Raw genomic sequence first — 26670 nt, 5'->3', positions numbered from 1 at the left:
AAGAAGGAATGACAGAAACATCACTGGTAACTTTATTTCCATATTCATCTTTCTACAGAGACACTCATGCTATATCAGAACCATCGAGTGTGCTATATTTATACCATTTCTCTTCTTTCTCTTTTTAAAAAGTCATTTCTAACATGACATACATCTTACCGACTGAGAACTTGGATTACTGTCAGACTGCAACTGTGAACATTCTTCTTCATCAAGCTCATCATCAGATTCATCTGTATATTCTTGTCTTGGCCTTTTATGGTATCCAGGTTTTGGAAAACTTTCCTCTTTTCTCTTTCCCATAAGTTCTGGAAAAACTTAAGATAAATTCTAAGTTCCAGTTAGAGAACTGAAAAATACCAACAGATTAGAACACAAACAGGTCATGGCAGATTATAAGTAGTTTTAGATTAAAAAAAATACATAATTACCACTCTTAGAATAATTTAACATATCCAAAGTTAACACAGCAAGGGAAGTTACTCAGCACATGTACAAGTAAAATCCTAAGTGCATACAAGTGGTTCTCTCAGTAGACCATCAAGACACTTGCTAAGTGAGTGGTCCTCCATCTCAGTTGGCCCCATGACAACCACAAGATAAGTCTCCTGAGATAAGGTAGTTTTGCTAACTGTGCTTACATACCTAGAATTTGTGAGAGGTGCCAACTGAAGCAGAGCAGTACTTTGATTGCATGCAGAGGGAGCACATTGCTTTCAATGCTGTGTACAATCATCACACACCTCATTTCATATGCCCTTGCTTTACATGCATTCCACTTTAATAATACCAGTAGGAAAAAAACTACGGATGAAAATCGGCAAAGTCTGACAACCCTATGTAGGGGCAACAGCAAACAAAAGGTGTTGCGGGACACATGTTGCCCACAACTGGTATAATACAATCCAATGGAATGGAAGCCACACTAATTTAAGCTGGAAATAAAGTATAAATTACTGGGAGAGTAATTAATTAAATGTTAGAACAATTTCCCAAGTACTACCCATTTTAAGTACATTTTGAAAACTGCCTTCTTTCACTGTCAATCCAGAAGCAAAAATTTTCTCCTCACTGTTCCCCAGCCAGACCCAATCTGTAGCTCCCTTCATCCCAGGAGAGCCATAACACTGTTGACTCTTTCACAGGCATTGACAAAATATTCTCTATGGCAGACCGTTCTGAAGTCAGGATTGGGGTTTTTTTCCCCTAAAGCTGTGCTCTAATTGCAATGGGAGCCAGTACTCGGCAGTCATGTGTTCCTGGCCTTGGAAGCTAGGAGTCTGTCTAAATCAGTGGCTCCCAACCTGTGGTCCAGCATTCTGGGATTGTCCTTGGAGGAGACGGGGGTGGTCCAAGGAAAGTTTAAAATAGAAATTAAAATAAATGCATGGAGCCTCTTCCAGCCAGCATGTCCTTCAACCTGCACTGCTTCTCGCAAAGTGGTAAGTACGGGGTTGAAGGACTTATGCGCTGGCAGCCAGCAAGTCCCTCAGCTCACACTGCTTCCTGAGAGGGCTGAGGGACTTGCAGGCACAGCTACATTGCTGGGGGTGGGTTTCCATAAAATGCTAATAGATTGAAAAGGGGTCCATATGCTTCAAAAAGTTGGAGCCACTGGTCTACATCCATCTACCCCACGCCTGGTGGGCTCTTTGGGGCCTGTCTTGCTCCACGGCTGGAGTCCCTAGCGGTGAGAATGATTAACCAGTGATGCTTAGTGGTTACGGAGCTTACCCGAAGGTAAGGGGCTGCTGCGGCCCCGTGGGGCCAGTCAAACATAACGTGTATCCAGTTAACTAAGAAACGGGATTTTACATCTCTAGGCTGGGCAGCACTGAGCGCCATGGAGCCCTTGGCTCCCAGGATCTAGCTGGCTGCGGAAAAAGTACAAGGCACCAAGTTTTGATCCAGCCCCAGCCCCTAGCAAGGCCACGCTGGTGCTTCCCTGGGGTCCCCACGAACATCACCCTAACGCGCTGCGCGGCAGCGGCGCGACCCCTCCCCCATTCTAGGGACACGGTGACCGCCTGGCACTCGCTGCTGCAAAGCCCCGCGCCCAGCGCGAGGAGCAGAGGCTCCCCGGCCACCCCCTTACCTCGCGGGCAGGAGGGAGGAGAGGCGCAGCAGGAACCGTTATGACCCGTTGAGCTTTTAAACCCGCTCCGAGCCCCAGCGTTCGATTCCGCGCTGCTCAGCCCCGGCGGTTGAACGGCAAGCCACTCGTAGGTGGCGGCAGCAAAGAGAAAGCGTTCCTGCGCGCGCATGCGCGGCCCGCCATCTTGCGGCGACGGAGCCGCTTCCGGGAGCAAAGGTGGGAGGGAGGCTCCCGCGCCAAATACGAATTCAAGGCTGGAGTGATAGAGTTTGTGGAGCGGGACGTGGTGCTGCCGTGGCCTGTACAGGTGGGATCCCAGCTCTGGTCTGTTCCTTCTGGGACCTGGGTTCAGATCCCAGCCCCCTGGGTTGGACCCTCGTCTCATCTTCCTTCCACACCCCCCGCTTTGGTCCGCTTATCCCCAAACCGCGCCTGCGCGGTTCGCTCTTCTCATCCCCGAGTCCGGTTTTCTCGGTACCCCTTCTATCGCCCCCCGGCTTTTCCTGCTTCCCCATCTCTTGTCCCTCGGAGGGGGACTCCCTGCCCCAGACTCAAGTTCACATTTCCGCTCCTTCCCCGCCCGGGTTGTTCCTTTCCCTCTCCGCTTCCCTCCCCCACACCCAGGTCCGGATCCCACATTTACTTCCACCCACGGTCGTATCCTGGTGACTTTAAACTATCCGACCCTCTGTGGTATCGTGTGTAACCAGTTAAGCAATTACATGGATTTTTCATCCCTAATCTGCAGCCACAGTCCCCATCCCCTTTTCCCAGTTGTGTGTCGTCTCCTCCCCCCATCCTGGCTCCTATAGGGTGGACAGAAGAAAGGGGGGAATGACCCCCAAATGTTTGGAACTTTCTATGCCAGTGGTCAGCAGGTTGCAGTCCCTCAAGAACATCCTGCTGAGGTTCTGGCTGCATTTTTCCCCATACCTCATATACCTGCGCTGGGGTAGTGGAATAAATGGGGCCATGACCACCAAATTTTGCTATGGATCCTGACCAGGATCCTCTCCTCCCTCCTGCCACGCAGCACTTCCTGCCCCTAAGGCTGGCACCTGGAGCCAAGGCAGCTGTAGGGAGCCACAGCTTGACTATGGTAAAAGCTGCATAGTGGTTCTTTCTCCCACTAAGGATGTTAAGGAGTAGTTGACTATCAGATAAGCAAATGGTTATTGGATAGTCAGTCAACTAATTGATTAATCGATTCCCTGCCTCCCTTGCTGCCTCTTTCTGATAGAGGCAGCAAAGAGGGTGGGGGGGAAGAAGGGGTACTTCAAAGTGGCAGCGCCATACAGCTGAGCCGGAGATCAGCTGTGCAGCACTGCTGCTTTGAAACCCTGAGGCAGCATTTCAAAGGGGCAGCCACTACACAGCTGATCCATGGCTCACCTGTGTGGTCTGCCTCTTTAAAACACCGAAGTGCCATAGAGCCTGGGGTCAGCTGTAGACTCCCCAGCTAACCCCGGGTTCCAAGCGGCATTTCTCCACAACCCAGCTGATCCCAGGTTTCACTGAAATGCCTCTGTCCGGTGCCGCACACCTTTGAAATGCTGAGGCAGCATTTTAAAGGGGCAGCGCTGCACAGCTTAGCTGGGGATCAGCTGTACAGCCACTGCCCTTTTCAAATGCCATGTTGGCGTTTCAAAGGGGCAGCTCTGTGGAGCTGGGGTCAGCTGGGGACTCCCCATCTGATCCCAGGCTATGCGCAGCATTTCAGCAGAACCCAGAATCAGCTGGGAACTCCCCAGCTGACCCTGGGTTCTGCATGGCATTTCCCCAGATACCCCAGTTTCAAAGGGGCAATGCCATGGAGCCCGGGGTCAGCTCCGCGTGGCATTCAGCGCAACATGGACCCTGACTCCATGGCTTTGAAATGCACAAGAATCACCACTGGGGATGCAGCTGGAAGTCAGTGGATGCACACGGAATTCTGCATTCCTCCTTTGAAATGTACAAGAGCCCCAGAGGGAATTAGAGTGAGAGTTGTAGTTCATGGTAGGTGATTGCAAAACTCTCTTGTATCTGGAGATCTTGATATGAAGGGCTGGGAAACTGTAGGGCAGGACTGAGGCACATTCACCAAAGTTTATTGGATATATTTGTGTAGAGTCAGATGATATCTGAAGCAAACCATTAACTCTCATCAACTGTAAATGCGTTTACTTATTATTTTAAGCACTTTATTTGTTCTAATTGAATTAATTCTAATAATGTAAAATATTCATTGTTTGTAGACTTACTGTCTCTAATCTTAAAAGCTGGTTCACAAGTAAAACTGCTAGGTCTGATGTCAGTACCTTTATTGCAACTTCTGCCAAAGCCAATTGAACTCTCTAAGTTTTGTTGGTTTTTGTTTGTTTTATTTTGTTTTTGTTGTTGTTATCAGATTAACAGTGTTTTAGGATGATTTACAAATGTGGAGAAAAATAAGGTTCAGTTAGGAAGGTTTTTACCTTCCATAAGATACAGAAGGTGGAATGGAAGAATTGGGATAACGTTGGGCTAGAAACAAAATTTATTCAGATGGGTCTTTGCAAAGAGCCCCATACAGTTTTCTGCCAGCTGGATCAGCACCTAAGTCATTTGAGTGACAGAAAGAAAAACCTCCAAAAATTATTATGGCACATCTACCTACTTCAGCAACAAATATACTTTGTTTAAGCCATGGAAAGGAAAAATCACTTTCCAAGTTAGAAATTAATATTTTACTATGGCATTAAGAAGCGCTGACTTTTTTTTTCATTTTGTAAATTGTCTTAGCCACAATTTTGTAGTCAGCTACTTTTTCATGTGTATGCAATTAGAAATATTTTGACACATTTATGCTCCCTTTTAATACTGGTGTGCTATGTCATCATGGTACTAATAAATCAATTGGCACAAAGGTTATAGGAAATATAAGAAACATAGACTGATTTATAGGCACCAAATGGTAACATCAAAAGGCCTTTTTGTTAAGCGTTGTCTTGTTCACTTCCCAGAAAAGCTGAAAGTCCCAGTTACGAGATAAGAAGGTTCATTTTCTCCCTACAGAATGTTCTATTCAAGGATTTCTTTTAAAGGTAGCAGTTGAAAATAGTAATATTATGGTGGCAAAAAATAAGAATATTTTTGTGTAGTATTAAAACATCTTTATTCTGAGTAAGTATGTACTGTTGAAGCTACTACTTAGCAAATGGTTGCCTCTAAGACCATATCTACACAGCAACTAGACACTCACAACTGCCCCATGCCAGCCATTCAGTCTCGGGCTGCAGGATTCTTTCATTGCTGTGTAGACTTCTGGGCTTGAGCTGGAGTCTGGGTGCCAGGACCTTGCAAGTTGGGAGGGTCCCAGAGCTTGGGTTCCAGCCCAGCCTTGAAGTCTACAATAAACCTGCCCTGCAGTTCCAGTTGCTGGCTCAGCTGTGTTCACCAGGGATGTCTGAGTGTAAAGAACTAACCATTTTACCAGTAAAACAGATGCTTATCAGTTAAGTGTCGGTTAGACTCAGAGAAGCCTTGGCTCAGGGAACCAAGACACAGCAAAGCCTTGGCCTGCCTGGGAGCAGAGATGTTGCTGTAGGCTCTGCAGTATAAACCTGCGGTTTATACTGCAGAGCTGGCAGTGTGGGTAACTATGTAACCACTGAGATTTTCAGTGGTACATGGCTTCCCTATGATTTTTAACATCCCTAAGTGCTTTCTCAAGTGGCAAAATATATCAGCTTCCCTTTTCTATCCTTGTTTTTGTTGTTCACAACATCAGGTTTTTTTAAAGTATAAGAAGGGACGAGGAACCTTTTTTGAGTTGGGGGCTATTGACCCACAGAAAAATAAGTCGGGGGCTGCATGTAAGTGAAAAGCAAAAAAAACCCCAAATCCTTATTGACGTGGATCCCAAATAAGGAGAGAGACACTTCCCACATTCCCCTTGCACACCAGAGCCTTCGGGGACCCAGACTAGTAGATTGTGTGTGCTCCAGTGCCCAAGTCTCGGGGGCCAGATCCAGACAAGCTGTGGGCTGCATGTGGTCCCTGGGCCTAACGTTCCCCTTCCTGGTATAAGAGGTAGCACAACATTTTTTTTCCAGATTTGCACTCAGATGGGCCACTTCTTTCTGTGCCCATTTTGGTATACAAAACTGCAGAAGAGTGCCAATTTATTTAACTTATGTCTCCTGAAATTCTGAAGTCCTTGTTAAAATTGTTGCTGAGGGGGATAGTTTTCTTGCCAGATGTAGTACTACAATTTAGCAGGCAAGTACTTTTTCTCTTGTTAAATTTGCCTGTTTGATAAATTATATTGGCTCCCACTGCAAAGCAACTGGGTACCTTCCTATTTATGAAAAGAAACAGCAGCTCTTTGAGTTCAAAAGTGGGTAGAAAAAACCTTTGCTTAAGAGCAAACAAGGTAGCATTTTTAAGCTTGAGTACTTAAAAGTAGGAGTCTAATTAAGTAACATGATGGGAGATGCAGGGGATAAAGTGGGTTTAATCATCCAGAACACTCAGTGATTTCACCAAAAACCTGCTTCAGTTCAAAGGAAAATGAGAACTCTACACTTCTGAAAATCAAGCCACTGATTAGAGTGAATTCATACAGATCTAGGTACTGCAAATTCCAGAGCTATGGACCATCTACTGGAAGAATGTGACCCTTTTAATTAGAACAATTTAGAATAGATGCAATGAAAGCAAAAAAATGACTGAACAGTTCACTGAATCCTGAATATGGGCTTTTATATTCATGTGTCAGTGTTGCATTAGCACGGTTTCTGATATGCTTTTTCTGTGAATGCCATGTGTTCAAGAGACCACTAGATGGCAGCATTCTTCATTTGTATCCAAACTTCTGCACAATTGTCTTCCTAGTTAATTGGATTTTGAGGTAGAGCTGTGGTTCTCAAACTTTGGCCCATGGTCCACCTGGCTTCATGCAAAACTTTCAGTGGACTATCAGTTGCTAATGGAAATTCACTGTTAATAACATAATTATGCCTGAGCCATTTTGCTAGTGCGGCAGCTAGGGAGAACAGTTTAATTTAATCAGTAAGAAAGAATGAATTAATTTAAATTATTAAACAGATTAAGTGCTTAAACAAACATGAGGAAGTTAATCAAACTTTATTTTAAATAAAGTAAAATATTAATTTATGCTCAATGGAAAAGGTTCCCATGTTTTCTTTCTTTATCGCAGGGGTGGGCAGCTCTTTTTGGATCAGGGGCCACTGACCCACAGAAAAATCAGTTGGGGATCGCACAAGTGAGAATTTTTTTTAAAAACCCTCTCCTCTCACTGATGTGGCCCTCAACTGAGACACTTCACTCCTCTGGTGCTCCAGCCCCACCAGGGGAGAGTGAGAGACAGGGAGAACTGAGGCTCTGGGCTCCATGAAGGCCAGATTTACTCTTCTGGGGTTCCAGGGTTAGTGGATTTTGTGGAACCCCCTAGGTTCTGGGGTTGGGACAAAAATGAGGGGTTCCGTGTGCAGAACTGGGCTGCCAGCAAGAGGAATGGGGGTGCAGGATGTGGGCAGGAGGTGGGGTGCAGGAGGGAGTGAGGTCCGGTTGGGAGGTAGGGTGAAGGAGCAGGCTGTGAGTAGGATGTATGGACAAGGGGTTGGGTGCAGAAGCAAGGGTGGGTGCAGGAGCAGGCTGGGAGTAGGGTGTCTGTCCATGGGGGAGCGTGCAGGAGCAGGCTGGGAGTGTGAGGTCTTGGCAGAGGAGGGTGCATGAGGGGCCTGAGAGTGCAGGGCTCTGGGCATGAGGAGGTAGGGAGGCACTTGTCTTTGCCTCCCATGCTGTTCCCAGGCGTAGCCTCCTGCTGCTCCCATTGGCTAGATGCTAGCCAATAGGAGCAGTGGGAAAGCCTCCAGGCAGTACACCTGCATGCTGCTGTTGCCTCAGCCGGGGAGGGGGGGAAAGGGAGCACTTCCTCCCTATGAGCCAGATCACGCAGCAAGGCTCGGGGTTTTCTCTCCCCACCCCCACCACTCCTGCCCCAGTGGGAAGCCAGCGATGTCGCTTCAACCATATGGGGGAGGGAGAGGGAAGCTGGAGCACCAGTGTGGATTCCCAGCTGTGGGGGTGAAGGGGAGGTCTGAGCTTGAGCTGTGGACCACCTGGAAGGACCGCAGTTTGAGAATTACTGACCAACAGGGACACATTTTGCTCTCATAAGTAGTGCAAAATTCTAAGCATAAGCAATTTTTTTATTGCAACAGTATAACCTGATTGCTGTGTCATTTCGACAAGAGATGTTTTTTATTTTGGAAGTAAAATAAACATTGATAAACAATTACCAAAAGTAATTTTAAAATATCATTTCTATTTAAGTCTTTTTCATATTGAAATGGAGAAATAAGCATAAGGAAAATGTATTCCTTCTTCTCCCAGAAGGAATAGATTTGCCTTGAGGTGTAGAAATAGACATGAGAAAAAGGCTGATATTTTAAGAATGGCAAAGGGTGAAAGAGAGAACAACACTGGAAAGGAATCTCAGTCAGGGCTGAAGATAGGAAATAAGAGGAGAAAGAGGGAAGAAAAGGAAATCTGATAACCTTTCCCCTAAGGATGGTACATTTACATTAATCAGCTAATCAAATAGTCAATGTAATTTCTTTGCATCGACTATTTGATTAATCAATAAGGGCGCCTCTTCCCCCCCTTCCACCGCAGCTCTTGTACATTTCAAAAGCAGGGAGTGTGGGGCCAGCGGGGGTCTCAGAGTGTGTCTACACTTCAGGATTTTGTCAACAAAAGCGGACTTTCGTCGACAAAACTATACCTGCGTCTACACTACTGCCGTGTTCTGTCGACAGAATGCGGCAGTTTTGTCGACAGTGGTAAACCTCATTCTATGAGGAATAATGCCTTTTTTCAACAGAGTTATGTTGGAAAGAAGGTGCTATTGCATCCGCACTGTGCTTTTTCAAAAGAGAGCATCTAGACTGTCTGTTGAAAAAGTGGCTTGCTTTGTTGACAGAACTGGCTGTAATCTAGATGCTCTTTTTCAACAGGCTTTGTCGACAGTATCTGCCTCTATCGACAAAAGCCTGTAGTCTAGACGCACCCTCAAACAGTCTCCTGTGGCTCTTGTACATTTCAAAAGCAGGTTGTGTGGGGCCAACAGGAGACTGTTTTGAGTCCCCAGCTTGCCACAGGCTTCCCGCAGCACTTCTGCTTTTGAAATGTAGCAAGAGCAGAGCTCTTAAATTTCAAAGGCGGAAGCCCCGCCAGTTCCCCACTGTGCCCCTGCCCCTTCTCCCCATGGAGACAGTGCTGGGGGGAACTGGCTTTTAAGCCAGCTTCCTCCAGCACTGGATCCTGCTCCCCGCCCCTACTGCCTTTCTATGATAGAGGCAGCAAGGGGAGGGGGAAAGTGACTAGTCAAGTCACTAGAAGGGATGTGAAGAACTAGTTGACTATCCAATAAGCAAATGCTTATCGGATAGTCGACAGGATAGTCGACTAGTTGCTTCTCCCCCCCACCCCTTTCTGCCTCTATCAGATACAAGCAGCAAGGTATGGGGGGAGAAAAAGGGGCTACTTCAAAGTGGCAGCACCGCAAAGAGCCCAGGGTCAGCGAGGGAGTCCCCAGCTGACTCCGGGCTTTGGCGCTTTCAACTTTGAAGTACAGCAGAAGCCCTAGGGCTGCTGCTGTACTTCAAAGATAAAGATGTCCTATCGACTAATCAAATAGTCGATGCAAAAATGCATCGACCATTTGATTACTCAGTTACCCAATACTTACCATCCTTAGTCACTAGCTAACTATCCGATTTGTTTATTGGATAGTCGCTTACATCCCTACCTTACCCCATTCCTTCCTGTTGATAAAAGGAAGAATTTAAAGTCATAAGCGGAGACCGAGGGAATGTATCCCACTCAATATATTCAGCTGGTATAAATGACCATTGCTATATTATGTCCTAGTGTCTTTCTGATTATAGACAAAAAACACTACTTTCTGTAAGAGTCATTCATAAATGGAAATAGGAGCTTCAGGAAGTAAAAAATGAGCATGAACTGCAGTTTCCCCCTCACTTATGGAATAGACAGACACAATATCATGCATCTGCGTTCTTGTAGCTGAACCATTCTGTTTAGGCAGCACTGTAGCCTGTTTATAATAAAAGTCCTACAAGGAGCTCATCCATTAAACAAGGGGTCTATAAACTGAAGTCTTTAAATATTTAGATGGCTTGATTATGTCATTCACTTATTCATTAACATTTATTTTTAGAAATACTTAGAGCACTTATCCTCTTCCCCCCATTGTCACATTCTATATTTTGAGCTGTAAAACTTTGTGTTGTTTAGTCTTTACAGCTGATGCCCTCATGTTGGCAAGAAGGAATTCAGAACAATGGGAGTGACTAATCTATGGCAGATCCTGGAGCCTGTGAAAGAATACGTTCATCTGAGCACTCTCAGGGGAAAAACCCTTGCTGTTGATCTAAGCGTATGGGTGTGTGAAGCACAGTCTGTTAAAAAGATGATTGGACTAGTCAGGAAGCCTCATCTTAGGTACTTTTTTTTTTGTAACCAATAGGTGTTTGAATCTGTAAGATTATAGTTTGCTCATTTGGTGCTTTGTTCCCAGGGTTTATGCCAAGGTATTTGTGGTAGACCATATTATCGTATAGTTTTAACTGTTTATTTGAGGTATGCTGATCATTTTGCATGAGCTATAATAAATGCCTTGAGAAGTATTTACATATTTGGTTGACATTATTCTGGTGCTTTTTCAAAGAACAAACTAATCAAATATCAGAGGGGTAACTGTTTTAGTTTGTATGTAGAAAAACGAGGAGTCCTGTGGCTCCTTCAAGGCTAACAGATTTGGGTGGGTTTTTGCCTACGAAAGCTTGCACCCAAATCAATCTGTTAATTAATCAAAGTGACTAACTCCCAAGTACTGACTTGTGCAACCAGGACTGAAAAAAAGGACATGTGGAGCTATAGACTACTAGAATTTTACTTTTAAAAGTAACCCGTGGGATGTGAAAAGTTACCCAGCTAACTTTTGCATCGCTGTAAACTGGTAATGCTTAATGATTCCAGACCTGCAGGGCTTACTGCAGGCAGGGGCTGCTCTGTCCATGGTAGCTCCCCCCCTCCCCCGCGGCTACAGGCTGGCTCCCTGGCAGCAGCTTCACTAGGGCAGAGAAGTCTCCTCCATAGGAGCAGGACCAGCAGTTCTTGCTGGCTCCACTCCTAAGGAGGTGGCTTCGCTGCAACAGAGTAGCCTCCTTCCCAGGAGCGGAGCCAGTAGGACTCCCTGGGAGGATTCGCTGTGGGTTCTGCAGAAAGCTTCGTTAAGCTTTCTACTGTAGAGATCACAGCATGTGTAACCACTAAGATTTTCACCGGTTACACGGTTACATTTTTAACTGACTTTTTACATCTCTGGTGACTTTTAAATCTCTCTGATTTTGTGTGCATAACTCAAGAGCTTTATGGATGATTTTCTGAAATGGTAAGAATCCATAGCTCCAATTGACTTTACTTGGAATTCTGGATACACATTTTCTGATAGCACCTGAAACATCTCATACAAAGGACCCAATATAGCTGACCACTTTCAAAAATATAGCCTTAGCTGATCAGCAGTTAATGCTAGCATTGTTGAGTCAAATCTTAATTACTAATCATGTTAGTAACAGAAAGCTATTACTCTGTGTCAGTGGGGTGGAAATATCAGTCAGTTTTCTAAAGGATATGCCTACATGCCACATATCACCTTAACTGGCACCCTTCTAAGAACTTTCAGCAGAGTAATTAAAGGCTGCCTGAGTCTGAAAAATAAATTATTTCACCAGTGTTGACAAGCTTTCATGGGAATAGGACTGAAATACATTTTTAAACCATTTTAGGGATACTTTGCACCAATATTTGTTCTATACTTAAATGGAGGGCTTCTATCTCTAGAAATGCCAGTTCCTCACCCTGTTTGGGCAATATATTAAATACTTTAAAGGGGTAATTTTTTCAGATTAATCTAACACACTTGAATATTGATTCCACTGCTTTTGAGTGTCTAATCAATAGATTATAGTAAAAATGTATGCTTGTTGTGCCTGCTCAGTACAACTGTCATATGCAAAATAATAGTTCTAAAAGATGTAAAATTCTTCTTGTCCACGAGAAAAAAATGTCAGTAAGTTTAAAACACAGTATTTCTTATGTATGAGTTTTGTACCACCCTGATCATCTTAGCATTTAAGATATTCTCAATATTTTAACATTTAATTTAACAGAATGTCCATTTCCCTCCATCTAATACCCTTTTATCAGCATTATTGAGGTCATGTAAGGTCAGATCTTGTGCATGAGCTGGTAAATTTCAAGCCAGTTTTTGGAAGACTGAACAAAAATGAATTCCTAGAATGCAGAATTCATGAAAAAGTATTAAAATTCTTCTCAGTAATAAGTCAATAGCAAAATGAACCTCTTTCTGTTTATACCCATACAAAGCCTTGCAATCCAAAGTGTTTGAAATGTTTTCTGATATGTTTATGTATGTTTTCCAAATGGCAGCTATAGAATCTGTAGTAAAAACTAAGTGTGCTTCTTCCCCCTTGCATTGCTTAAGCTTGAAACAGCACGTATCATTTAGCTGATTGCGCATGTTTTAGAAGCTGTAGTAAAAAGACGAACTAGCTGTTCAGACCCATTTCTCAAAAACTAGGTTGCATGTACTATATGAGTCAGGGAAATTTGTTAATTGCTTAAGTAAGCTATACTGGTGGTCGTTACTGAGTGGAATAAAGTTGAAGTATGCTAACCAATTACACTGCAACATGAAGCTAAGCTAACAAATCAAAACATACCAAGTTAGATAAGAAAGTCCAAGAAAGTTATAAAAAAGGATGCTTAGCCAACGCCCAGGGTCGGCTTTGCTTTGAACACTGAGCTTCTTAGCCGAACCTTGCTTGCAAGCAATAAAATTGAGTTGGACCCAGCCTGAAAGTGTGACTCTCTTCTGTGGGCAAATTAGACTAGCCTCCAGGGGACAAACCTTGCAATTTATGCAACAAATCTTTTTGGGTGGGTGGAGGAGCATTGGGGTAGAACTGTAATCTGCATGTCTCTAAGGTGCTTCTTTTGCTGTTTTTGTTTCCTGGTTTGAAACTAAGTTTCATTACGTAGTTCTGACCAACTTGAAATTTCCATTTAGATTACATGCATTAGTTGTCATGGAGCTTAATTTATAACTAAGCTTTTCAGTGACCATGTTTATTTACTTTTTTAATACAGAAATCTATTTTTTCGACTCTCTTTTTTAACCTCAATGGAAATCAAACTAGTGTTTGTGATGGAAGGGGATGCCCCAAAACTGAAAGCAGACACAATGAGTAAGAGGAATGAGCTCCGCTATGGGTCTTCAAAAAAACCTAGGTCTACAAAAACAGGGAGATCCTATTTTAAATCAGTTTTAAAAGAGGTGAGTGACAGACACATTTCATTAATTTTGGTATTAGAGAATGGAGAGAAGAAAAAAATAGGAAAAGAAAGAATGTACAATAAATCTGACACACATGCAAAATCTATATAGAGTAATTTCTGAGAATTTGTCCTCCCAAAATTTGCATCTTTTTACATTTGAATATTAGTTTTAAAATTTGCTGTAATAAGACTTTATTAACTCTTTTGTGAAGTTTACATAAACTTCTTTGGACAACATGTTCCCATATGTACTCCATAGCGCTGAACACAATGATGGCAGTCAAATGCAGAATTATGATTTGAATTAGTACATGTAAAATCATTATGCACACTCGAGTCTATATACAGTTGATAGTCTCCTCAATACATTTCTATTAAATCCCGAAGTATGGATATTGACAACGAATACTAAGTGAATATAATACATGTTAATAGTTCTAGATTGACATTGCTGGAGATTATTCTCCAGTTATGCATACAATAGGCATTACATAGGTAGTATTGGTGCAAGCTCTCTTCACTATTCCTTTCATGTGCCTTAAACCTGACCTGAAGTAATCACTTCCGGTTACTCTATTCCATTCCTTGATCCCTTTGTTGGTGGTGGTGAAAAGGTAGACTATTTTCTTGGTGATTTTGGCATCAAGACACCCATTTGAAAGTAGACTTGAAATTCCAGCACTGCTTCTAACAGCTGTTGCATGACAGGTCTCTCTGGTCATTATTGATCTGTGCTAGATTCTGATCAATGATTATGAGATAAAAGGCTCTGTATATCATTACCAATCTCTCAAGCCATCTAATTCCTCCTAAGCCTTTTTGTTTTTAAATTTTTTAGTATCTACCTAATAAACATATTAGTATTATGTATACCTGTGCATATATTTCTAAAGCATCCAGCACACTTTTACTCACTATCTAAATAACATAGTAGACTTTTTTCCTAGTCTAGGTCTACTAACCAAGCAAATAATAATGTTAACTCAGTTAGCTGTGAAAATGTTTGGTCAGAATTTCAAGTCTACTTTCAAATGAGTTTCTGGATGCCAAAATTTACCAAGCTCTGCCTGCTAACCTTGCCTGCAGGCACTGCCCCCAAAGCTCCTATTGGTTGGGAATGCTTGATAAAGAATGCAGTTGTATCTTAGGTGTTGCCCTAGGGACGTGGACAAACAATTAAATCAAAATGGCCGATGGAGTGGATATAAAAGGGGAGAGGGAGTCCCTACACAGAAGAGAGATCCGTCCTGAGAGCCGTATCTAATCACCGGTGGATCTTTAGCCACAAATCAGGCATACACAATTTAGGGCCAAACCATGTATTTTTGAGTAAATAATGGAACAGATATACAGTTGTTAGTAATTTTCAACAAACCAACCCTCCCTAACCTGAAGAAAGGAGATAGGACAGTTCCCTAAATACATAAGGTATATACAAAGCCTGAGGCGATCGATGCCTGCGACCTGCAACCCTCGGGCTATTTGTAAGCCTCTGGGGAGGACAAGCAGGGAGATCCCACGGTAGTGAGTCCTCTGTGAAGAGACGACCCCGATATGGATCCTCGATCTGGAAAGGAATTCCCTCTGGACACAGTCTGATCTGTCCTTCGACAACACCGTCTGCTCCAGTAGGTGAGTAATCCAATAAAGATGACAGGAAAGAGAGTCCCAGTTCCAGTGACCAGTGCAGACAGGAAAACCTTGTGGGTATTTACCACACAAGGGTAGCACAGTTCAAAAGTCCAGGCCTCTGATTACATAGATGGTATCCAAGCTTCAGGCAAACCATACAAGGAGCAACAACAACAACAACCACAAAAAAAAAAAAACCAAGGCTGGGGAAAATCCAAGGACCCAAGCCCCTGATACCTCAGGGCTCTTATTGGCCCAGAGGCAAGAAAAATATGCTAATGAACTTAGGGGTTGAGTGCAGCTTCTTAGGGGCTGTGTGCAGTGGTTTTGGTGCTGAGTGCACCTCTTTTGGTGCTGAGTGCACCAGATAGTAACGGGTGCACAGCCTGCTTGAGAGGGGTGCACAGGGTAGTGCCGTGTGCAAATCAACAGGTTAGCGGGAAAAACCTCCATCATGTAGAGAAAAGAAACTGTCTCTTTCAAAATGGAGCCCACTAAACTAAACTATAATACAGCCCCCCTTTTCTAGGGTAACATATCCCCTCCTTGATAGTCGGTGTACATACACAGGATGGACCAAGACTATCATGATTCAACACTATTTAACAACAATTAAACTATATTTACAAAATAGTTTACACCTCTGGTGTAGGCAGGTTAAACTTATATAACTTGTGCTGGTGCGCATCTTGAGATTTTTTACAGATACAACATGTTAAAATATAAACATGTAAGATGAGATATCCTTGTATAATAATACACAGAATTAACGGATGACTAAGAAAAGATGAAACAGATATATTACTTAAATCTATCTCTTACCATTTGGCTTGGCTATTCTCTTGTATAGCTTTCCCAATGTTTTTGATACCTTGAACAGTGTGTTGTATTACTATCCCTAATTTTGACCCTGTGTCTTCTACTTCTTTGACCATGCCAATTAATTTTTCGTGATGTAATAGGGATTGAACGATGTTAAGGTCGGGACCAATGTGTATGGGCTCGATTATTCGCACCATATGAATGTCTATAGTGATATCCTCGTGAGATGGTTCAAATAAGGACAACTCGACATCACATCCCTGCACATGAAATACACCACATATACACAAATTAGCTTTTACAGAGGCATTTACAATATAAAAGTGGTTTACAGTGAAGGTGGGACACAAACTGCGCACACATATACATCCTTCACTGGTTTGTACTATGACAGAGTGGTTTACCTCAGTGGTAGAGGGGTGCAAGTCATAGTGACATTCCCCTTCTTCTGAATTTAAACATAAATGGGTCTCTTCCCACAATCCAGTGGTGCATGTATAGCCCAGGCCTTTTTGTTCGACGCAGGCTTGTAGATTTACAGTCCGGATAGTGTCGTCTTGGAAGTAAGCCCATACGCGATCATGTATTGGGAGCATGATGGTGTGATTAAGGAACAAACCTAATGGGATAATGGGATAAATTCTTTCTTCAATTGCTTCATGGATGGTCAGAATCACTAGTTGTAACACATCTTGTTCGGGATTGTATTGTGAATCTAATACGGACCACCATTCCGTATGTGTTCTTTCGAAATCATTGACGTGCCCTTCTAGTAAGTTGGTTATTTCTACAGGTACCTTCCCTGATAAACTATCACGTATGATGTCTTTGGCGAGATCAATTAACACTGCTTGTATTTGCACACAGGTTATGGCCAAAGATAGGTTGGCTTGTAGCGATCCAATTACGCCTATTATAGTACGATGGTCTTGTTCCTGTATATCTAACCATACTGGTAGCACTTTAGTGACATCTAATTGAATCTTATTCAATGATAATAGTGCTTTATTGAGTGGATGAGTCATGTCTGACAAGCTAGTAGACAGTGTAGACATCCTTCGGGCCATATTCAATTGATTCGCTGTAGTAATGAGTCCTAAACTGGATCCTATGCCTCCCATAATTTTCGCTATTCCATCTCTTTTTGCTCTTCTGCCTCGAGAATGGATGGGAGACGTATTCATCACTTGGACCCATTTATTCCATCCTACTAACATAGGACCAACGAACGCTCTGCACTTTGGATTGATCCCGACTGTTGATAGATGTAGAGGAATGTTAATATGCTTAACACTGTATTTAGGTTCTACTAGGACCATTCTGGAGACGTCTCTTTTGATAACATATGGACCCATGAATTTAGTAACAGGCGGATGGGCTACAGTTAAGTTTAACTGATATTTCACTCCATATGGACCTTGGATTACCCACATCCCGGATTTGGTAGCATTAATCTTAAAACTTCCGACACAACCATATCCTACCATTTGATCGATGTCTTCTAACTGGCAGAATGGAGAACTCTGATGTGTGGAGATCTGTGCGGATTGTCGAGGAACCTCACATGGAATTTGCATCTCTTGTGTTCTTTCTTGTGGCCCGAGGATCGTGACTGGGATACTCTTCACTGTTCCTTCCTGATGTGTGAGTTTTATAATCGCCACATGGGGTCCAGGTTTTATTATAACAGGACTCAATACATCTAGGAAAACACACTTGGTTGCTGTCCATCCTTCTAACTGTTTATTGCAGTTTATTATACAACGGAGAGGGGTTTTTAGATGACAAGTTGGATCTAATTCCATGTTCCAATCACATTTTCCATTCGGTCTTAGACTCATGGGCATCCAATTCTTAGTAACGATGACTACTTGTTCTCTTTGTGGTTTTGGGGCAACAAAAACTAATTCCTTATATCCTGTATTCACATCAGTAATTTGGTGATAACATTTACCATCCCATTCGTATCCATACAGGAAAACGTTCTGTGATTTGAAAACTTCCGTCACCCGAAGGTTTCGTTTCACTGGGTTGACAATCATCATGGACGTTCTTGGAATGTTCCAAAACCGTAAAGGTCTATCGATGATGGTACATTTCCATATATCATTTTCACCAAATTCCAATCCGTTTTCTGAGTACCAGATAGCAAATAAAATAATCAACGTAGATAACTTCATATTCCTGTAAGTAAAACAAACATAAACAAGTATTATATACAAATCAAGGTGTCTTGGAAGTTTTTTTTTTTTTTTTTTTTTTTTTTTTTTCCTATGGAGGTTTTGGCACATCCGAAGCAGCAGTAGTTGATGGTTGTATCTGAGTGATTGCACTACTCTTCCACCTTTTCAGTTGAGAACTGTGGAACCATTTCTTATATTTCCGTTTTCCAACAGTAAGTTCTAATTGATACACTGTAGGACCTGCCTTATTTGTGACATAGCAAGGTCCCATCCACCTAGGACTTAATGGATGTGATTTTTCACTGTAGTAACGATATAGGAGTTGATCTCCTACTTCCCATTCCTGATTCTGCAACTGTGTACCTAGTCTCTGATCTACTTTTGCCATGTTCCTTTTTAAATTCTTAATCACTGATTGTTGTATCAAGGATATAGTCTGTACAAGTTGATGGATATATTCTTCAGTAGCTTGCCTTGGTTTAAATCCATCAGGTGGCACCCCTCCTTCAATCCACCACAGCTCCGGTGTTCTCATGGGCCGTCCCACTAGCGCTTCATGAGGTGAGTATCCATTGGCACTAATGGTAGATCGCACAGCCATTAAAATTAAGGGTAGATGATCATCCCATTTTTTTCCAGATGACTCCACTACTTTTCTTAAGGCAGTTTTTAGAGTTCTATTAGTTCGTTCTACCAGACCTGATGACTGCGGGTGTCCAGGAATATGGAACTTTTGTCGAATTCCTAAGGCTACACAAAGTTGCTGGGTGACCTCGCCTGTGAAATGGGTACCTTGGTCAGAATCTATAACTTTGGGGAGACCAAACCTTGAAAAGATGTCGTTTAGGAGTACTCTTGCTGTGGTTTTTGCTGAGCAGTTCTTAGTGGGAATTGCTTCCACCCACTTTGTAAAAGGGTCCACAGCAACTAAACAATACAAATTTCCTTTCGAGGTCTTGGGCAATGGTCCAATAAAATCAATTTGCAGTCTCTCCCACGGTCCTGTGACCGGCTGGTGGCGAATAGGACGACTGTGCATATCTTGTTTCGGATTATTTAATGCACACCGTAAACAGTTATGTACAAAATGATCTACATCCGCGGCCATCTGAGGCCACCATGCCACCTTCGACAATCGGTCTGTTGTTTTTCCGGCTCCATAATGACCTTGTGCATGGGCTAACGATATTAATTCGGAGCGGAGGACTGTAGGCAGGACCACAACAGGTATCTCGGATGATCCTAAGTCGGTTTGTTTTTGGGCCATAATAATTCCACTGTTATGTCGAATAATAAGGTAATTCTTGTATTTTCCTTGTTGGGCTAGGTTTTCAACTTCTCGGTCTTTAGACTGTAACTGTCGCAAATCTAGCATGTCTGATGCTTCAGTGGACTTAATTAAAGATATGGGCACAGGGGGTGACTTCCATATTTGATCGGAAGGTAGAGTAGCTGCTCTTTTCGCTAATTGATCAACATAGTTGCTTAATTGAGAAATTTCTGCTTGATTTTTCCTATGGGCTCGTACTTTAAAGAGGAATACTTTCCCACTGCGATTTTTGGCAAGGTTCCAGGCATAATTCAAGAGATGTCCGTGTGCTACTGGTTTTCCGTTTGTAGAGCACATCCCTCTCTCCTTCCAGATTGACATCCAGTCCACGAATGCACGAAGTACCCATTCGGAATCTGTGCAAATGGTGATATCTTCTGTGGGTGCACTGTTCTCTAGGGCTAGTATAACTCCTATGATTTCCGCAGCTTGAGCAGATATGACTTGTATTGGCCGTAAGATTTCTTTATGAGATTTTGTATGTAAGGCAGCTGCTCCTGCCGAAAGCTGTCCTTCATTCCTATGGCAGCTTCCATCCACCACCCATATATGATCTGGAGTGTGTTCTTTTACAGCTTCATACTTTTCTAATAGGATGAATGGTGATGATTCTAAATGCATCGATACATCGGGTATAGGACATTCATGGTCTTTCTCTACTGGTAGAGGTTGACATAATAATGCTGGAGCTAGGTTGTAAGTTTTCGATGGTTCTATCTTAACTGGGTGATTCATTAAGGACAGCGTCCACTGGGCAATTCTGGGATGGCTGACGCGTCCATTATTGGCTCTCCCTGATAATATATATCTCACAGGCGTATGACAAGTTTTTAATATCACGGGGGCCATACCAATGATATATTCCTAATGTTGTAGGGACCAAACTAGAGCCAACACCTCCTTTTCACAGCTATTATATTGTTGTTCAACTTCTGAAATTGTTCGGGATCCGTATGTGATAGGTTTAATAGAGGTCCCGTGCTTCTGTAATAATACAGCTCCTATTGCTTCAGGACCAGTAGACAATTGAAGATGAAATTCCCTACTAGGATCCGGATATGCTAAGGCAGGTGCTTGCATCAGTGCAGTTTTCAGGCTGACAAAGGCCTTCTGTTCCTTTTCTCCCCAGCTCCATTCTTGAGACTTTTTCAGCAACTTGTAGAGGGGTTTTGCTTTTAAGCCGAAGTCCTCAATAAAATCCCTGCTGAATCCTAGTAGACCGAGGAACATACGTAGTGTATGGACATCAGTTGGGGCGGGTAGCCCTGCTATTAATTTTACCCTTTCATGGTTGGGTTTTCGGCCTTCTTCTCCCAACTCTACTCCAAGATAGACAACCCTTTTTTGGAGGAGTTGGGCCTTGGACGGGTTAACTAAAAATCCCGCTTGTTTTAATGTACTTAGGACCTCTTCAAGTGCTTTCAGGTGTGTATCTCGGTCCTTGGTGGCAATAAGGACATCATCTACATAGCTGATAACATTTGAAGCATATTTCAGGGTTTTCCATAATGCAGACACGGCTCGATGACAGATGGTCGGTGCGTTGTGGAAGCCCTGGGGTACTCTGGTGAATGTATATTGTTGGTCCTTGTATGTGAATGCAAATTTGTACCAAGATGCTTGTTCTAAAGGTATAGAGAAGAATGCATTAGACAAGTCTAACACAGAAAACCATCTAGCCCCATTGGTGATTTGTGCAAGGATCTCGTGGTATTTAGCCACGACTGGTGTCATTCGAGGCGTAGTCTTGTTAAGTTCTCGAAAGTCGATGGTTAAACGCCAGGATGTCCCGTCTGCCTTTTTCACAGGCCAGATGGGGGAGTTACAAGGACTATTACACTTGACTAGGACTCCTTGTGTTAGCAACGCATTTATAGTCTCTTTTATTCCTTCTTCAGCCTCTTTTGGGAACCGGTATTGTTTTATCGGTTTTGGATCAGGACCTTGCACCACAATGGTTTGGTTAGTTTTTCCACAACTGAGCTTGTGTTTGGCAAATACTTCTTGGTATTGTTTGACCAAATTTTGAACCTCTGATTCCCAGGTTGGCATCACAAACTCTTGACATCCTTTAATAGCTCCTAAACGATGACTGGATGGAATTGTCTTGCCAGCTTCCTTGATGTTAGTGGTTTTATACAGGCATTGATTAGGTAAATCAATAACTATTCCTAGTTTTTTGATTAAGTCAATACCTATAATACCTAAATTATCAGGCAAATCTTGCAGTCCTATCTCATTATTCGTTTTTAAATTTCCTATTGCACATAATACATTGTCTATAAATGGCACTGTAGATGATTTGCCATTATAGGACTGTAATGTTTTTATAAAATCAACTGATGTTCTTGTCATTGCTGGTAGCTTATCAATATTAATCAAGCTGGTGGAGGCCCCTGTATCCACTAACGCTTGTTGCTGGATGGTTCCGAACTCCCCTTGGTATTTGATTGTAGTAATAGGTCTTCCATAGAGATCAAATGATAAGAAGGCTATTGGTTCCATGGGATGGGGCGAAGGAGCTCGGCATCTTCAATTATGATTGTACTGGTTCCCACGGTCTTCTTCAAAATGGCGGTGGTTCCCACGGTCAGTATCGTCATGATGCTGGTTCTCACGAGGAACGTCATTACGGCAGCCTCCGTGATGATCAAAATGGCGGCCTTCACGCGACGAACCAAGATGGCAGCGGTTCTGTGATGCATCACAAGATGGCGGTTCCGTACAGTCTCTCACAGCACAACATGGCGGTTCTCTACTCTGATTAGATTTACTTTCCCAGTAAATTAATTCTTTAAATATTTCATCTGTGTTTAATGATTTTATCTTTTCCCATGGCATAAATTTTGACAAACGCTTTAGCAGCACCTTCCTAGTGACAAATATTTCATCTCGCTTCCCAACCAAGGTCCTCGGGGTGAAGTTAGGGTTTTTCTGAGACTTTGCTTCCTTTTTAGGCAGCACCTCAGACTCTTTTAAAGCATTAACCTTCTGCACTGATGGTTGGCTGCCAATGCCAGCAAGCTGCTGCAACTCAAACACCTCCCTCAACTTATTTTCCAAGTCTACAAGTGGAGCTGTCAAATAATCAAAGGACCCTAATGCCAGCTTCAAAGAAGGCGTTAGACCTTGGAAGCATATCTTTTTGAAACGGGGAGTGTCACACTTGACTCTACCACCTCTCTGCTCACCTATTCCCGCTAACCAGTACAACAGTTTTTTCCTTATTAAATACTGATCCGGGTTTTCAGTGGGTTTTTGTCGGTCTGTATACAAAATACCCAAAACGTCATCATGGGGAAAATACAAATGATACACAGCTTGATAAATTAACACATGCTCAATATTCACATCATTAATTACAGGGTAAGGCAATGAAATAAATTCACTGGATGACATACACTCTTTCAGCAACATGACAATATCTTCAGCACTTAAATTAGGAGTAGCACTTAATTGGGCTAACCAATCCAGAGCTCGGTCTTTGTTGCAAGGTCCCAAGGTCTTGCCTAGAGCTCTTGCCTGCTCGGGGGTGAACACCTTTTGCTCTCGCTTGACCACTGGTCTACCTTGGTCAGGGTAATGGACCATAGTAGTGGTAATAGGTGCCATTGCCTCTATTTCCCCTCCTTGATTATAATAAGCAGGGGGAGCCGATGGATCACAGCCTTGCTGACAAGCCAGTTGCTCATCTTTTTCCCCAAGCTAATCTATATGCTGGGAATGTGGCTGTATAGCTGCTACCATTTCCTTGGCTTTCCTTAGCTGTTGCTGCAACTTTTCAATTTTTAGGTAGCACTCTGCGTGGTTTTCCACCATCCTTTTATTGCTGCTAGCCTCTTTGAGCAGTTGCCGCACAGTAGCTTGAGTGTCATTCAGCTGACTGGTTTGTTCTAAGATCACCTCCTCAGAATTTTCATTTTTATGTTCTAAATCAGTAATTTTCATTTCTAATTGGGACACCTTTACATTTAGGTTATGGATCAGAGTATTTTTAGACTCAACTTCAGTAACACTCTGAGTTAATTGAGTCTCTAGAGTATTCACCTTTGTAATAAACTGATTATTTACAATATTTACAGATTTTACCTGGGCTGATAACTCAGTGCTAACCATAGCAAGCCCATACAATAAAGCTCTTTTCTTGGATTTTCTATTTGGGAGAGGCTTGGTGCTAATATATTTTTCCCATAAAACACATAGTTGATCAAATGCATTTTCTCCCTTAAACACTCCTTCCACCCAAGGATTTGACCCACGACCAAAATCATTAACAGCCAGTTCCAATGGATTTTTATTGTTGACTGGTCTCCAGCCGTCAACACCGAACTGCTGGGCAGATGTCATCTTCTGTAACGGGTCGCTTACCAATCAACCCGGGCTAGGAGAAACTGAGGGACCAGGTTACAGGCTTGGCTGAATGGTATCACGCCTGCCTGTGGTCCTCACTACAAAATTTTCCCCAAATAATAATAAATGAAGTACAGTTGGTATCAGGAAGCTAACCGGCGCGTATAGAGAAAAACTGCAAAAGGGGTTTAAAATCGGGCGGCTCTGGCAGCAGACCAACTGCTCCAGAGAACCAAAATTTGCTTTGCGACCTGATACCGGGGACAGCCAAGCTATGGCTACAGCCCACAGGGTTGGGAACCTGTGGCTCTTGGAGAACCATAAACCTTTTACATTCTCCGTACCCCAACGGGGGCAGAATGGGTAGGGAACGTCCGCGACGGATCGGTCTGACAGAAACCCGCGCTGTATATCTGTTCCTTTGGCCCCACCTATATAAATGTAGGTGGGCCTTTTCAGGGCCTGACAAGGACTAAAAAAATCCTCCTCAGGTCCTGCCGCGGTCGCCAATCTGTTGCCCTAGGGACGTGGACAAACAATTAAATCAAAATGGCCGATGGAGTGGATATAAAAGGGGAGAGGGAGTCCCTACACAGAAGAGAGATCCGTCCTGAGAGCCGTATCTAATCACCGGTGGATCTTTAGCCACAAATCAGGCATACACAATTTAGGGCCAAACCATGTATTTTTGAGTAAATAATGGAACAGATATACAGTTAACAGTAATTTTCAACAAACCAACCCTCCCTAACCCGAAGAAAGGAGATAGGACAGTTCCCTAAATACATAAGGTATATACAAAGCCTGAGGCGATCGATGCCTGCGACCTGCAACCCTCGGGCTATTTGTAAGCCTCTGGGGAGGACAAGCAGGGAGATCCCACGGTAGTGAGTCCTCTGTGAAGAGACGACCCCGATATGGATCCTCGATCTGGAAAGGAATTCCCTCTGGACACAGTCTGATCTGTCCTTCGACAACACCGTCTGCTCCAGTAGGTGAGTAATCCAATAAAGATGACAGGAAAGAGAGTCCCAGTTCCAGTGACCAGTGCAGACAGGAAAACCTTGTGGGTATTTACCACACAAGGGTAGCACAGTTCAAAAGTCCAGGCCTCTGATTACATAGATGGTATCCAAGCTTCAGGCAAACCATACAAGGAGCAACAACAACAACAACCACAAAAAAAAAAAAACCAAGGCTGGGGAAAATCCAAGGACCCAAGCCCCTGATACCTCAGGGCTCTTATTGGCCCAGAGGCAAGAAAAATATGCTAATGAACTTAGGGGTTGAGTGCAGCTTCTTAGGGGCTGTGTGCAGTGGTTTTGGTGCTGAGTGCACCTCTTTTGGTGCTGAGTGCACCAGATAGTAACGGGTGCACAGCCTGCTTGAGAGGGGTGCACAGGGTAGTGCCGTGTGCAAATCAACAGGTTAGCGGGAAAAACCTCCATCATGTAGAGAAAAGAAACTGTCTCTTTCAAAATGGAGCCCACTAAACTAAACTATAATACAGCCCCCCTTTTCTAGGGTAACATATCCCCTCCTTGATAGTCGGTGTACATACACAGGATGGACCAAGACTATCATGATTCAACACTATTTAACAACAATTAAACTATATTTACAAAATAGTTTACACCTCTGGTGTAGGCAGGTTAAACTTATATAACTTGTGCTGGTGCGCATCTTGAGATTTTTTACAGATACAACATGTTAAAATATAAACATGTAAGATGAGATATCCTTGTATAATAATACACAGAATTAACGGATGACTAAGAAAAGATGAAACAGATATATTACTTAAATCTATCTCTTACCATTTGGCTTGGCTATTCTCTTGTATAGCTTTCCCAATGTTTTTGATACCTTGAACAGTGTGTTGTATTACTATCCCTAATTTTGACCCTGTGTCTTCTACTTCTTTGACCATGCCAATTAATTTTTCGTGATGTAATAGGGATTGAACGATGTTAAGGTCGGGACCAATGTGTATGGGCTCGATTATTCGCACCATATGAATGTCTATAGTGATATCCTCGTGAGATGGTTCAAATAAGGACAACTCGACATCACATCCCTGCACATGAAATACACCACATATACACAAATTAGCTTTTACAGAGGCATTTACAATATAAAAGTGGTTTACAGTGAAGGTGGGACACAAACTGCGCACACATATACATCCTTCACTGGTTTGTACTATGACAGAGTGGTTTACCTCAGTGGTAGAGGGGTGCAAGTCATAGTGACATTCCCCTTCTTCTGAATTTAAACATAAATGGGTCTCTTCCCACAATCCAGTGGTGCATGTATAGCCCAGGCCTTTTTGTTCGACGCAGGCTTGTAGATTTACAGTCCGGATAGTGTCGTCTTGGAAGTAAGCCCATACGCGATCATGTATTGGGAGCATGATGGTGTGATTAAGGAACAAACCTAATGGGATAATGGGATAAATTCTTTCTTCAATTGCTTCATGGATGGTCAGAATCACTAGTTGTAACACATCTTGTTCGGGATTGTATTGTGAATCTAATACGGACCACCATTCCGTATGTGTTCTTTCGAAATCATTGACGTGCCCTTCTAGTAAGTTGGTTATTTCTACAGGTACCTTCCCTGATAAACTATCACGTATGATGTCTTTGGCGAGATCAATTAACACTGCTTGTATTTGCACACAGGTTATGGCCAAAGATAGGTTGGCTTGTAGCGATCCAATTACGCCTATTATAGTACGATGGTCTTGTTCCTGTATATCTAACCATACTGGTAGCACTTTAGTGACATCTAATTGAATCTTATTCAATGATAATAGTGCT

General features: G+C 42.9%; 2 protein-coding genes across 3 annotated transcripts in view; one reads left to right on the top strand and one right to left on the bottom strand.

Annotated features, from left to right (window-relative positions):
* SMC6 (structural maintenance of chromosomes 6) overlaps positions 1-2264 on the bottom strand; it is a 118013-nt gene extending 115749 nt beyond the window's left edge. Inside the window, exons 1-2 of one of the 2 annotated variants that reach the window (XM_075923451.2) lie at positions 2096-2264; positions 160-317 (exon numbers count right to left, since the gene is read on the bottom strand). In XM_075923451.2, coding sequence (XP_075779566.1) covers positions 160-317; positions 2096-2264 — 327 coding nt within the window. Of the gene's footprint in view, positions 1-159; positions 350-2095 lie in introns of both variants that reach the window. The other variant, XM_075923452.2, reaches the window with a different exon arrangement.
* Positions 2265-2267: 3 nt separating this feature from the next.
* Positions 2268-26670, top strand: part of GEN1 (GEN1 structure-specific endonuclease) — a 58465-nt gene continuing 34062 nt past the window's right edge. Inside the window, exons 1-3 of the mRNA XM_075923454.2 lie at positions 2268-2402; positions 10403-10609; positions 13343-13529. Of these exons, the coding sequence (XP_075779569.1) occupies positions 10449-10609; positions 13343-13529 (348 nt within the window). The 5' untranslated portion in view covers positions 2268-2402; positions 10403-10448. The remainder of the gene's footprint in view (positions 2403-10402; positions 10610-13342; positions 13530-26670) is intronic.

Source organism: Pelodiscus sinensis, chromosome 3 (genome assembly GCF_052426305.1).
Source record: "Pelodiscus sinensis isolate ZL-2025 chromosome 3, ASM5242630v1, whole genome shotgun sequence".
In the NCBI taxonomy this organism is placed as follows: domain Eukaryota; kingdom Metazoa; phylum Chordata; order Testudines; family Trionychidae; genus Pelodiscus; species Pelodiscus sinensis.
The sequence above is the reverse complement of the archived record's forward strand: the minus strand, read 5'-3'. Positions and strand labels throughout refer to the sequence as shown.